The sequence below is a fragment of the Suillus subalutaceus genome (genome assembly GCF_016647625.1).
Source record: "Suillus subalutaceus strain FC151 chromosome Unknown DFJ58scaffold_197, whole genome shotgun sequence".
Classification (NCBI taxonomy): Eukaryota; Fungi; Basidiomycota; class Agaricomycetes; order Boletales; family Suillaceae; genus Suillus; species Suillus subalutaceus.
The window spans coordinates 77,578-89,481 of NW_024540446.1; the positions used below are offsets into that span (position 1 = coordinate 77,578).

At 48.7% G+C, this 11,904-nt stretch overlaps 4 protein-coding genes across 4 annotated transcripts; 3 read left to right on the plus strand and 1 right to left on the minus strand.

Moving 5' to 3' along the window:
- The first annotated feature begins 3,127 nt into the window (after positions 1-3,127).
- On the plus strand, positions 3,128-4,072 carry DFJ58DRAFT_173074 (uncharacterized protein). Its single transcript, XM_041379030.1, has one exon. It carries the CDS (start codon positions 3,351-3,353, stop codon positions 3,849-3,851), a length of 501 nt encoding a protein of 166 aa, XP_041236990.1. The 5' UTR covers positions 3,128-3,350; the 3' UTR covers positions 3,852-4,072.
- A 1,970-nt stretch (positions 4,073-6,042) lies between these two features.
- DFJ58DRAFT_749826 (uncharacterized protein) lies at positions 6,043-6,928 on the plus strand. Its single transcript, XM_041387696.1, has 4 exons — positions 6,043-6,158; positions 6,211-6,354; positions 6,416-6,538; positions 6,602-6,928. The coding sequence occupies exons 1-3, from the start codon at positions 6,136-6,138 to the stop codon at positions 6,534-6,536; spliced, it is 288 nt and encodes a 95-aa protein (XP_041236991.1). The 5' UTR covers positions 6,043-6,135; the 3' UTR covers positions 6,537-6,538; positions 6,602-6,928.
- A 4-nt stretch (positions 6,929-6,932) lies between these two features.
- Positions 6,933-9,973, minus strand: DFJ58DRAFT_847010 (uncharacterized protein; the record flags this gene model as incomplete). Its single annotated transcript, XM_041393387.1, has 12 exons — positions 6,933-7,183; positions 7,251-7,405; positions 7,452-7,587; positions 7,649-8,389; positions 8,445-8,562; positions 8,657-8,692; positions 8,713-8,812; positions 8,863-8,960; positions 9,026-9,092; positions 9,216-9,349; positions 9,402-9,766; positions 9,832-9,973. The coding sequence occupies 12 exons, from the start codon at positions 9,971-9,973 to the stop codon at positions 6,933-6,935; spliced, it is 2,343 nt and encodes a 780-aa protein (XP_041236992.1).
- A 190-nt stretch (positions 9,974-10,163) lies between these two features.
- DFJ58DRAFT_865209 (uncharacterized protein) lies at positions 10,164-11,598 on the plus strand (the record flags this gene model as incomplete). Its single annotated transcript, XM_041394152.1, has 8 exons — positions 10,164-10,263; positions 10,321-10,502; positions 10,555-10,634; positions 10,689-10,833; positions 10,885-10,903; positions 10,969-11,072; positions 11,123-11,437; positions 11,488-11,598. 8 exons carry the CDS (start codon positions 10,164-10,166, stop codon positions 11,581-11,583), a joined length of 1,041 nt encoding a protein of 346 aa, XP_041236993.1. The 3' UTR covers positions 11,584-11,598.
- Positions 11,599-11,904: the final 306 nt, after the last annotated feature.

An 11,904-nucleotide genomic window follows, 5' to 3' on the forward strand; every position in this document is an offset into this window, starting at 1 on the left:
CCCAGCCAGCTGCTCCTCAAACGCACCCATCGTCCGGTCTATATCTGTCAAACATAATCGGTCAAGCAGTAAATCACCACGACTTGATGTCAGTCTAACCGGCAACGATGCATGGTCTTCATCAAAACCGCCCGAACGTACCCCTTCTCAGTTATAATGCTCATCGATCTACTGGGTGACAGGAACTCACCATGATCACGGAACATATCAGTGATGTAGGTGGTACCTCTATCGGCGCACTCCCGTGCGATGATATCATCGAGAATGATTCCACGTTACGACTAACAATCCCAATCGCTTGCGAACCTTTTTTTTTACACAGGGCTTTTCACTCAAACTCGGTTTTACCTTCACTAAGCAGTCCTGCGTAACGTCTCTTGTGCCTTCGCAAAACCTGGCCCGTATGACGCTATACGATGTTGTAGTCTTTGTTTACTGAGCTGATCGTAGCGTTCATATTTCATGTTATTTACAACTGCTGTATCTGTGTCTACGATGAATGGATGGCATGCTATGTGCTGTACTCCACACAATGCATTCATCGCAATGCTAGTCTAGCCTCAAATTAGATGCAAACACGGGCGCTGCCTATGCCGGTTCCCGACCCATCATTTTGTGAGAGTTGGAAATATCTGTTATCCTCGAAAGGCCTGCAGATGGATTACTCGCACGATTGAATGTCGATATACAGAACACCAAGCAATCACCTGTGGCTTCCCATACCGCCGCCGCAAATATAATAGATGTTGACAAACATGAGGGACCAACAATCATAAATCCTGCATGGCTGTTGTGGAACACAGGGTAGGTACAAAATTTCCAAACCTTTGAGAAACAATGCGGGTGTGATGTCGTCTATACCGCAGTTTGTGGCAAATCAGTGGCAACTGCCTCCTGTGAAAGTGTGATCAATATACAACTGAATGTCATACAACTGTGTAAGTTGGACCTATATGCAATGTGATCTAGAGATAAGTGTGGTCGATATCTACCATATGTGAGGATGAAACGGTTGGTTCCGCGGAAGTAATTCGCGTGACTCGGGTACTTGCATATGAAGTACGCAATAAAAGATGCCATGCCTTCATCGTATGTACTGTCGGTATGGGATAACATCATGGGATGAGAGAGATTGTTGTAAAGAATCTTAATGATGACCGTCAGTATACTCAGGAGAGGTGCAACAGACAAAGAGCCAGAAACGAGCCCAACGACCAGCGTGTTCAATCGTTACACGAGGATTGGTGTTTGCAGTCGTGACGGGAGGTGCATTGGAGGTGGAGACGGCAGCATTGGATTGCGAAGACGACTGGGTTTGAGCTGCGCCGCTGGATTGCTGCGTGACGGTGCTATTGGGAGGGCGTAAGCTGCCTGCAATAGGAAGTTTCAGGATTAACCTCTTCTCTCTTGCTGAAGCGTTTCTCTAGATGATGTGAGATAAAGTTCGAGGGAGAATACAATATCAGGAGTTTAATATTCGAGAAGAACGATAGGAACATACACGTTTTCCCTTAGCATATGGGACATCGACTGCTGCTGAGGGATGCTCGTGCAGCTCGATATCTGCGCCGCTTGGTCTGGCAAAGAGACGGATTCGAACCCAGTTGAAAGGGCGGAGTCGGGATGGCGTATCGTGATGTATGGGGCGGAATAAAGATAAAAAACGACTACGAAGGGTGCTTCCATGCGATGGTGATGATCGAGGGCGAAACCGGTGTGGTGCAGAAGACTGAGAATATTGGGACGATGAAAACAGGACTGGATGAGACATAATTAACGACGTACGTGAGCGTGATGTTGTGTGTCGTCGAAGAAACCTAGGGGTACCCGATTTGCGACCTTGATTGGCTGACGGATAGGACGTCGTGTAGCATCAGCCTAGAAAACATAAGCTTGGGTGCAATGAGAAGTGTTTCACGTACAGCCAGTAGTGACTTGTTGGGCTTGTCCAAAAGAAGGTCGTCGAGGTCAGCTTCTTTTAATATCGCAGAAACATCCCAAGTGTACGCCTTATCGTCATCGCAGCCAGTGGCTAGTAGCTTTCCATCTGCTGAAAATGAGACGACGGCCACTGTTTCTTCATGCTTGAGGAGTGAACTGATGGGCTGGTTGTTATCAAGGTTCCATAATCGCGCTGTGTCGTCTTCCGATGCGCTTGCAAGGATGCGGCCATTTGGAGATATTGCAATGCCATAGATTTCACTGGTGTGCCCATTGAGCAGAGCGATCTGCTTCCAGTTTGAAGCATTCCATGTCCTAATCAAGGAATCGGCCGACCCGGAAATAAGCGTCTTTCCATCTGGGGTCCAAGCCAGGCACATCACCGAATTTGTGTGTCCTTTGAGAGTGGCGACAAGTTTGCCTGTCTTTGCATCCCAGATTTTGATTGGGTGTTCGGTATCAGGAGTTGGCCCGTCGTATCCACCAGTTGCAAACATGGTCATGTCTGGCGAGTAGACGACTGCGCACACGCATGCGTGCCCAGTCTCAATTGGACCAAGGATTGTCGCTCCCTTCTCCACTTCCCACTCCCTTACAGTCCCATCATCAGATCCGCTCACCACTCGCTGACCATCTCGACTCCAGCAGACGAAATTCACAAGTCTTGTGTGTCCCGTCCATTTCGCAATAACTTTGCGTGTGTCCATGCCCCACAACCTCACTCTACCATCCTCACTTCCGCTAACCACTTTCGTCCCGTCCGGAGACAACGCTATTGTCCGTACTTCGCTATCCCCGTCACGGTCCCGCCAGTCCTCTCCTATCTGTTTCCCACTCTTCAAGTTCCATATCCGCAGCGAGCCGTCCCATGAACAAGTCATCATTCGTCGTCCGCCCGGTAAATATATGGCTCCATCGAGCCATCCGGTGTGTCCTTCAAATTCCTGGCAGTGTGTTATCACTGATCCCTCCTGCGTCTTAACGATGGGTGACGACATTATCCTCAGTTTCAACTACCGAGTACATCGCTATCTCAGCTTCGTTCAACAAAGTCTAAATTCATCACTTACTACGATATGTTTTGACACAAAGACACGATGGGCGTTTGGGTCAAGTCGGAGTCGAGTACACTGGAAGTTCGAGATGGTACGTTTTATATGCGAAATCCGCATGATTACTTCACAGCATGTAGTATAGGCTGTGCAGCTGAAGCGCTCAAGCCTTATCTGTGACCATGACTTGTATTCCATCAGTCACAATCTTGATCCCCGTTTTACCGCCTGGTCAATGATACATTACGCCTCAGATCGCACATCTGCATTTACCCAGCCAGCTACTCCTCGAACGCACCCAACTTCTGGTCTATTCTGTCAACACTAATCGATCAAGCGGTGAATCGTCACAACCTGATGTTGTCAGTCCAACCGTCGTCGATGTATGCTCTCCCTCATCAGTGGAACTGTCCGAAAACCTTTGACTCAGTTTCTCAACTCGCCGCCCGTACATATCCCCCGCAACGCCAGAATTTTAACATTTTGATGGCAGTACACACCAGAATACTGGGAAGGCATTGTTCTCGCGTTCGCTTGATACGAGTAGGGATGCTCGCCTTTGCGGTTCTCAATTTCCTCGCCTATGCCGTGTGGTGGAACAAGTCTCTCGATGTGCAATGTCCACATCCACTGTACTGGAAGTCGACCGAGTCAAGGCCAGAGGATCACATTGACCAGTATGTATGTATGCGCCTCAACAATCGCACCGCCGCTGATGATGTCTGCCTTAGTGTCGACGAAGAAGGCGAATTCGCTCCTCTTGGGATCTTGGCTCCAGTCTTCAGCCCAATTTCAGAACTGATAGGTTCGCTTGACATTCCCACATCTCGAAAGCTCCGAGTTCGTGCCATAGACTAGTTTGGTGTTACACTTGTAGTTCTTGGTCGTGGACCAGAGATAAGCCTTTTTCCATCCGGGGTCCAAGCCAGGCACGTCACCGAATTTGTGTGTCCTTTGAGAGTGGCGACAAGTTTGCCTGTCTTATCGGGAGTCAGCCCGTCGAATCCACCAGTTGCACCTGCCTTCGCACCCCAGATTTTGACTGGGTGCTCAGTTTCAGGAGTTGGCCCGTCGTATCCAGCAGTCGCAAACATGGTCATGTCTGGCGAGTAGACGACTGCATGCAGGTATTTGTGCCCAGTCTCGATTGGACCTAGGGTTGTCACTCCCTTCTCCACTTCCCACTCCCTTACAGTCCCATCGTCAGATCCGCTCACCACTCGCTGACAATCTCGACTCCAGCACACAGACCTCACAAATTTGGCGTGTCCCGTCCATTCGCAGTAACTTTACCTGTGTCCATGTCCCACAACCTCACTACACCTTCCCAACTTCCGCTCACCACTTTCTTCTCGTCCGGAGATAACGCTATCCTCCTCATTATGCGATCCCCCGGACCGTCCCGCCAGTCCTCTCCCATCTGTTTCCCACTTTTCAAGTTCCATATTCGCAGCGAGCCGTCTGTTGAGCAAGTCATCATCCGTTGTCCGCCTGGCAAATGTATAGCGTCCTCGACCCATCTGGTGTGTCCTTCAAATTTCTGGCAGGGCTTTATCGTCGATGCCTCCTGCGTCTCAACGATGGGTGAAGACATGATTCTCAGTTTCAACTACCGAGTGCATTGTTGCTTCAGTTTTCATTCAACAAAGTCCAAATCCATCACTTACTACGATATGTTTTGACGCAAAGACACAATGGGCGTTTGGGTCAAGTCAGAGTCGATTATACTGGAAGTTCGTGATGGTACATTTTATATATGACATCCTCGTGATTACTTCACAGCATGTATTATAGGCTGTGCAGCTGAAGCGCTCAAGACTTATCTGTGACCATGACTAGTATTCCATCATGATCAATCACAATCTTCGTCCTCGTTTTTACCGCCTGGCCAATGATACGTTGCGCCTCAGATCGCACATCTACCTCTACCTAACCAGCTACTCCTCAAACACACCTATCATCTCTATTCTGTCAAAATTAATCGATCAAGTGGTGAGTCACCCCGACCTGATGTCAGTCCAACTGTCATCGATACATGGTCTCCCTCATCAGAACGATCATAAATCCTGCATGACTGTCGAGTCTTGGAACACAGTACGTGCACGTTGTCCAAACCTTTGAAAAACAACACGGACGTGATGATGTCTATACCGTGGTGTGGGCCAGATCAGTGGGAGCTGTCTGCCGTGAAGGTGCGATTAATATACAACTGTGTTATTATGTATGCAATGTGGTCCAGAAATAAGTGTGGTAGACGTCTACCATATGTAAGGACGAGAGGGTTGGTTTTGCAGAAGTAGTTGACTTCCATGTGCGGAGCTCCAGGTACTTAGGTATAAAGCATGCAATAAACGACGTCATGCCTCCATTGTATGTACTCTAGGGACGGAATAACACCATCAGACCAGATAAGAGGTGAATTCTGGAATGCGAAGGGAAGAACTTTGAAAATTTGAAGGATCAGATACTGATGAAATACGGCCCTTCCACTGGCAGCTGCTCCCACTTGTGGCATAATCAGCGACTTGTTAAGTCATGCAGTCCCGCTCCCACCAGCCTGAGGCTCCCACGCTTTAAATGGTAAGTAATCGTTTGGCCTTGTGTAGGTAGTAATTTACGTGCTGAGCGCTGAGCGGCAACGCCTCCGATCCTTACTATTGCTTCAGGCTCGACAATCTTGCCAACCCTGCTCCTTAGCCTGACAGAAATCTATTCGAACTTTCCTCCAGTTCGAACTTAACGTGCAGTATTCAACTTGGAACCGCTTTTAATAGAATTAGAAGTGCACCATGTCCAGCTGCACATTCAATCCTCTTGTCATTCCTCTTGTTCTTCTGTGTCAGGTTATATTTTGTCATGTTTTCTTCCAGACGCATCAGGCTCGCCCCAGCAAACCCCAGGCCTCAACGGACCTGCAGCATTGCTATTTTTCTTGGTTCAGGTACATCAGGAAAATGCGAAATCCCTGTAGGCAGCCGTTTCCTATGTACGCGTATTTAGATCACGCGCTCCTAAATAAGACTCTGTATGTTCTGTAGGCGGCTCAACTCAGCATTCAACTCTGTAGGACTGTAGACACAATTTTTTTTCTCCAGTATGCGTCTTTTTTCCTTGGACGCATTGGACCACATTACTAACTTCAATGGCAGGCAAATCTCTCAAGCGGTGCGACCTTATCTAAATTCTCAAACTGGTCACTCGCTGACAACTCCAACAGCCCATGTCCCACCAAGTATCAGACAGCCAACTCCGAGTCAGACTCGGACACTCATGCCAACGACATCGTGCCCAGCACACCCTCTGCCAGTGAGGCTCTCCAAGTCAACGCTAACATGCCCCAGGACGAGACCAAGGCCAAATGGTAAGAGACATCAAATTATATATGAATGCTGACATGTGCTTATTTCGAGTCACCGTGACAGTCCGCGTCTTCGCCGGTGGGCTAGCATCCAACTAGAAAAGCAGCAGAAGGAAGATGCACTCAACTTGCAATGGGCCCGGGAGCGAGCGGATGTGGAAGAGGAACAACGCCGACGGGGATAACGGTGAGTATTGTTGTCGTTGACCTAGTTGCACATACCTACTGAATAACGGTCCATCCTTGTTAGAAATTGTCGAGGTGACGGTTGGATACCTTCAACAACTTATTGAACACCGTTGGGATACTGAGAAGTCACTCACTGAGGCCAACCGTCGAGCTCAGTTACTCGAGATCAACACCTTCCGCCGACGGTTGACTGAGACCACCGATTCACGCGAGGAAAATAAGGCTGAGGGTGATACAACCATTTGCGCACAAGTTTTATAAACCTTCATAATGCAGAATTAATCAAAAGGATACATATCATATCAGGCGGTTCGGAATTTGTAGAAGCTGTACATGTCTATCCAAGGATTAAGGTAGAATGTCTTGCATGCATCCAAGATGAAATCCCACCTTCACGTTTGGTCGACATGTGTGCCGAACTTAGGTATAAGATGACAACTCCGAGAAATTTGACTGATGGGGATCACCTCAGTGCGAGGAGCTTGACCCGCATAAGAACGCGAGACTGTGTGCAGCTGCAACAATGCATCGCGTGCCCGGAAGGGATTGAACCATTCAACGAGTGCAAGGTGGAAAGGCTGTCCAGTAGTGCGCAGGTGCATTGGTAAGTCAAATATCAGGCGGACTTGCGCAACTTGAAGACCTATGACAAGTGTCCGAGACCATATCAATGCAAAACCCTACTAGTAAGTTTCAGTGAACTTGCTCACCTTCCAATGCAGTCCCCTGAGTGTGTACATTAGTAGTACCTTCTGTTTGCACCAGGACTGTATCAAATTGTCCTGGCGAACCAGCTGACCGACCAGAAGGAGGGGTGTAAAGCACTGCACGGATGCAGTCCATGGACTTCGACATATGGACTGCACTGCAAGTGTGGATAAGGGATTGACAGATGCCGGTAAGCATCAAACCTGTCCCAAATGACAGACTGACAACGGTACTTGTGGGGGGTGGCTGGATTTTGGGGTGGTGGAGTTCGATTCAGGTATTGGGTGAGTGCAGTAAAGAAATTGACCGCCCCAAATGTCTGGGCAATATAATCAACTGCTAGAGCGCGCAATGGAGGACTGGACTGCCAGGACATAAGATAAAGGTGTATCACCCTCACTTGGCGGCTGTGGCTCGGGTACATCCGCATTCAGCGCTATGCCACCTTCAACATCGTCAACATCGCCATCGGCTTCCTCATCATCCATCTTTCTCTGCAACCTCCAGTCCAGGTAAGCCACGAATTGGTCCACTGCTTCCTGTCGTGCTAACCACTTCGTCATCTGCACAACATAGTCTTTTTTGTTTGTTGCTCGATACACATTTTTTGTGAAGTCGATGTGGAGGCGTTTGGGGAATTCAGTGTTGAATCCATCTGCGGAGCCACGAGACTTGATCGACGCCACGTAATGTTGCATTGAGTGCATTTTTGGAATATTGAAGTCATTACGCACCCCCAGATCCACGAATATATGCTTGTGATTGTGAAATTCGCGCAGCGCAGACTCTAGGGCATCAAGAGACTGAGATGTATGGGCGTGGAATTGTGCGTAGTATATAAAATCGAGGACGGCACGTGCTGCTTGAATAACTGTTGGTTGAACCGCCCCAGCTAACACACCCATGAAGACTCGTTGCATCTCCCGATGCTCTGTCCCTGTCCATTGAGATACAAGGGAGATGCCCTGCGAGAAGTGGCAGAGACCTGGATAATTGGACATCTTTTGGTAATGTTCATCAATCTCTTTTTCTCCTGTGATTTTGGTGCACCATTTCAACAGGTGATCATGAAACACGCCCTTGTGCAATTGGTGCAGAATATCGGGTGTGATCGCACCAAAGATATCGGAGTAAGGAAGATCTGCCCAGAATGGACAATACACAGGGCGCAGCCCCTCACATGTGTAGGCGGGTACCCTGCGACCTGTTCGCTTGTGTTCCAGCATAGTCAAGGTGGCGCTTCATCTCGTAGGAGTGAAGCCAGAGGTTTACCACGGCTGTCTCTGTGAACACGACACTTAGGACAGAAACTTTCTTTCGTGCAGGTAATGAGACACTGTTCCGGATGGTCGGCAACATAGGCAGCGAGGATCGGGTGCACTCGACGAACTCTCCCATCAGCACATACCATCTCTACACCCTCCTTGCCGGCTTCGATCAGGGGCTGTAGAAGCCTCCGCATACATTCATGAAACAGCCGATACCCTGCAATGGACCGAGTTCCTTTGCTAAAGCAGTCAAGCTTTGTTGCTGGGAGGTAGCCAAGCAAAATGGCTCCATGCATCTGTGGACGACAACGTGTGGCCTTTTCTATATTCCCCAATGGTCAAATACACTGGCCATGCAGATTTGTCGCCTCTAAACTGTGAGAGGCTTGTTTTATCGGACGCAAGGATGACTGGTGCTATCGTTGCTCCTTTCGGCAGCTTGCCCTGCCATGAGGACAACGAACATTAGTAAGTAACAGCACAGCTTTGGTCCGGTTCAACTCTCTAACCTGCATGTCCCACCACCAGTCCCCCTGACCACATTTCATCATAAATTCGGCTATTACCTCCCCTGTCCTCAAATGCATGCTCAGGTGCGTAAGCCATCATATCTTTGAATGTTGGATTGCCGAATGAGTTCGCGAATACAGTCCACCGGGTCGCGCCGCCAGAGTTCTAATTCAGCTGATGACATCTCACCATCCACTGGCAATAATGTCTCCTGCCACCTTGATGAGGTCACAGTGCCATTCAGGTCCTTTTGTAGGCAGTGCGTCAATTTTTTTCAAGAAGGAGCGGTTGTTTGGGTATGTAACCTGGGCATGATTTCGAACCTGCATGAATGTGAGTTCGATGATGATTGTCTTCAAATGGCATGATCCTTACAATAGGAAGCTTTAGAAATTCATCGGTTTGGTTTTGCCCAACATTTTGGATCAACCACCTAGCTAATTCCCATTCCTCCTCGTCATTGAAAGGGCCCCAAACACTCTCGCCATTTGCTTCTTGGTTATCCTTGATGGTGTCAAACTTGGTGGGCACAATGTCTTCAGCAGGACGACATGGTGCACCAGCTAACATCTCATCAGGGTACTCTTCAACCCAGCACCATGTCCCGACAGGACCAGGGTCATCGGTGACCTCTTCAATCTGGACACTGCGACTCTGAACATGGTCTTGATCGAACTCGACCGAACCCTGGATGTGGAGGTGAGTACGTTTCTTTGTTTGTATTGTCCTCAACTGGTGGTCTAGCATCATGCAGATCTTCATTCATCTTCAAGATCGAAATTGTCCTCGAACTGGTGCTGCAAACCTGCCACCAAGGTCAACACATTGATGCTGAAGTTTTGGAGGCGATCCTGCCATTTCTGGCGGCAGGTAAGTGAATTCGCGATGTGCTTGTTCAGACCTGAATGTAGTAGGGAGCCAGTGACCACATCTTTGCAAGCTGGCATTATTGGGCGATTTGACGTGGTCTTCTGACTTGGGCATTCAAAAGGTATGATCTTTAGCATGTGTTTAAGATTTCGGAGAGTGGTTGACAGGTCTGACATCCCGGTCTGCGTATATGGGTGGCATCGGAGGTCTTTTTTTTTGTCTTCAACCACCATTTCAGACTCCACTGACGCACTCTCTGTGTTTTTAATGGCACGTCGCAGGAATACCGGTGAACAGCCGGCCAGTGAAATGCCAACAATGCGTGTACAACGTCGCCGTCGCAGCACATCCAAGAAAATCGCCCAAGGTCAGTTGATTTAAGTTTGCTCAGTCGGCACCAAGAACTTAAGATGACATGTTGCAGAGGACCAAACTCACGCACAAGACCTCAGGAAGACTCAAAAGTATGCAACTCAAGGTCTCCGCCAGAGACAGGCTCTCGAAGAGGTCAACGACTTCGCACCTTTGGACCCGGAGTCAGAAGATGCAGAAGATGATGGCGACATTGCCAATGGCAATGATGATGAGCCGTTGACTACAGATTCAGTAAGTCTGCAGATCTGTGGTCAAGATTTTCATTAACATGCCTCCATGACAGTTCACTTTTACAGCAGTGCCTCTCCGTGGTATGACGAATCAGGCCCGTGCTCTCACTTACCCTGCACAAGCTACCAGAACGTCTGTGGGACATGCAGACCAAGAAAACCGTCAGGTCTCACGTATTCCACCTAGACTGACTCCACGGACACATCATGTCCCCCCCAGCATCCCTTCAGCATATTTGAACACACCTGTGGTGCCTTGGGTCCAGCCGCAACAAGTGATCGATCCTCAATTGCTTACTGGCGACTTGGAGGAGGAGGCAGGGCCACGTATGGTAAATGTTTCAGCTCCAACTAGGGCCATAATACTAATGTGTGTCATGCAGGAAAGTTCTCGAAGTGAAAGTTTGAGCAAAATATGTTCAACAGACAAGATTTGAACACCGTTTTTTGCAACGGCAGGTCCACAGTAGCCAAGTCACACCATGATACTCCAACGCCATTCAGAGGAGTGCCGCCGAGCTTGAGGGGTGAAGTATCTTCAAGTTCGGTCGAGTCCATGGTGGCACAACAGGTGAATGATCTTTATTGGACTAGGGATTCAACTGATAAAATCAAACACAGCCAGTTGAATTGATGGCCGCTCTGGGGGCTGTGAAGCGCCCGGCTCCGCCACTCACAGAGGTAGAAGGCCTCCAGGTGGTTCAGAAGGTCAAAATTGGTGATGGCGGCAGTCGTGGCCGCATTCGATGTGCTGACTTTGATCGTCTCTATTCATCCATCATACATCTTGCGGTGGGACACTACCAAGCTATTCTCGCTAACTCGACAATCTATCCAGGTGATGTTGAGAGTCGCAACTGGTCGGGCGAAGCATGGGCTGCATCGTGTCGGGCAAATGGAGTGAGAATTGATTATGATGAGGACGCTTACAAATTGGTACTGGTCTGATGCCTATGACCTATGTCATGCTGACCCGCTGCTATTAGATAACTTCACGAGGCTCTAATCTGCGGAGCGAACTTAAAACTGTCATGCGGCCTCTTGTTATGACAGAGTTTGGCTTCAGTGACGAAAACACCTGAAGCCACATCCCTCAATGCAGTGCTGGTAAAGTCACTTAAAACCGTAAGAATTTCACCTATAAGGTAAGGTGCAGGTGTTTTTTGGAGGCCGACATGATGCTAATTGCTGCTATAGGATCGGAAGGAGGGCAAGGGAGCATTCGAGGCTGAGATTATACAAAAGGGCATGATTAAATGGTGCTACGAGAAGAAGAACTCACTTGGGGTCAAGTTCCCTGCCTATTTCATGGATGCGAGCACTGGCGGCGTGAGCTTTGGCATCATCGTGGCAATCCTTACAGCTGTAAGTAATGGATCAGTCATCATAGTAGTAGTCGGAGC

What these genes read in the sequence shown, in the direction of transcription:
- DFJ58DRAFT_173074 (XM_041379030.1), top strand. Translation starts at nt 3,351, where the DNA reads ATGTTGTCAGTCCAACCGTCGTCGATGTATGCTCTCCCTCATCAGTGG.
- DFJ58DRAFT_749826 (XM_041387696.1), top strand. Translation starts at nt 6,136, where the DNA reads ATGGCAGGCAAATCTCTCAAGCG. An exon ending in GCAGGCAAATCTCTCAAGCG is followed by an intron (nt 6,159 to 6,210) that starts GTGCGACCTTAT and finishes CAACTCCAACAG; the next exon opens with CCCATGTCCCACCAAGTATC. An exon ending in GACGAGACCAAGGCCAAATG is followed by an intron (nt 6,355 to 6,415) that starts GTAAGAGACATC and finishes TCACCGTGACAG; the next exon opens with TCCGCGTCTTCGCCGGTGGG.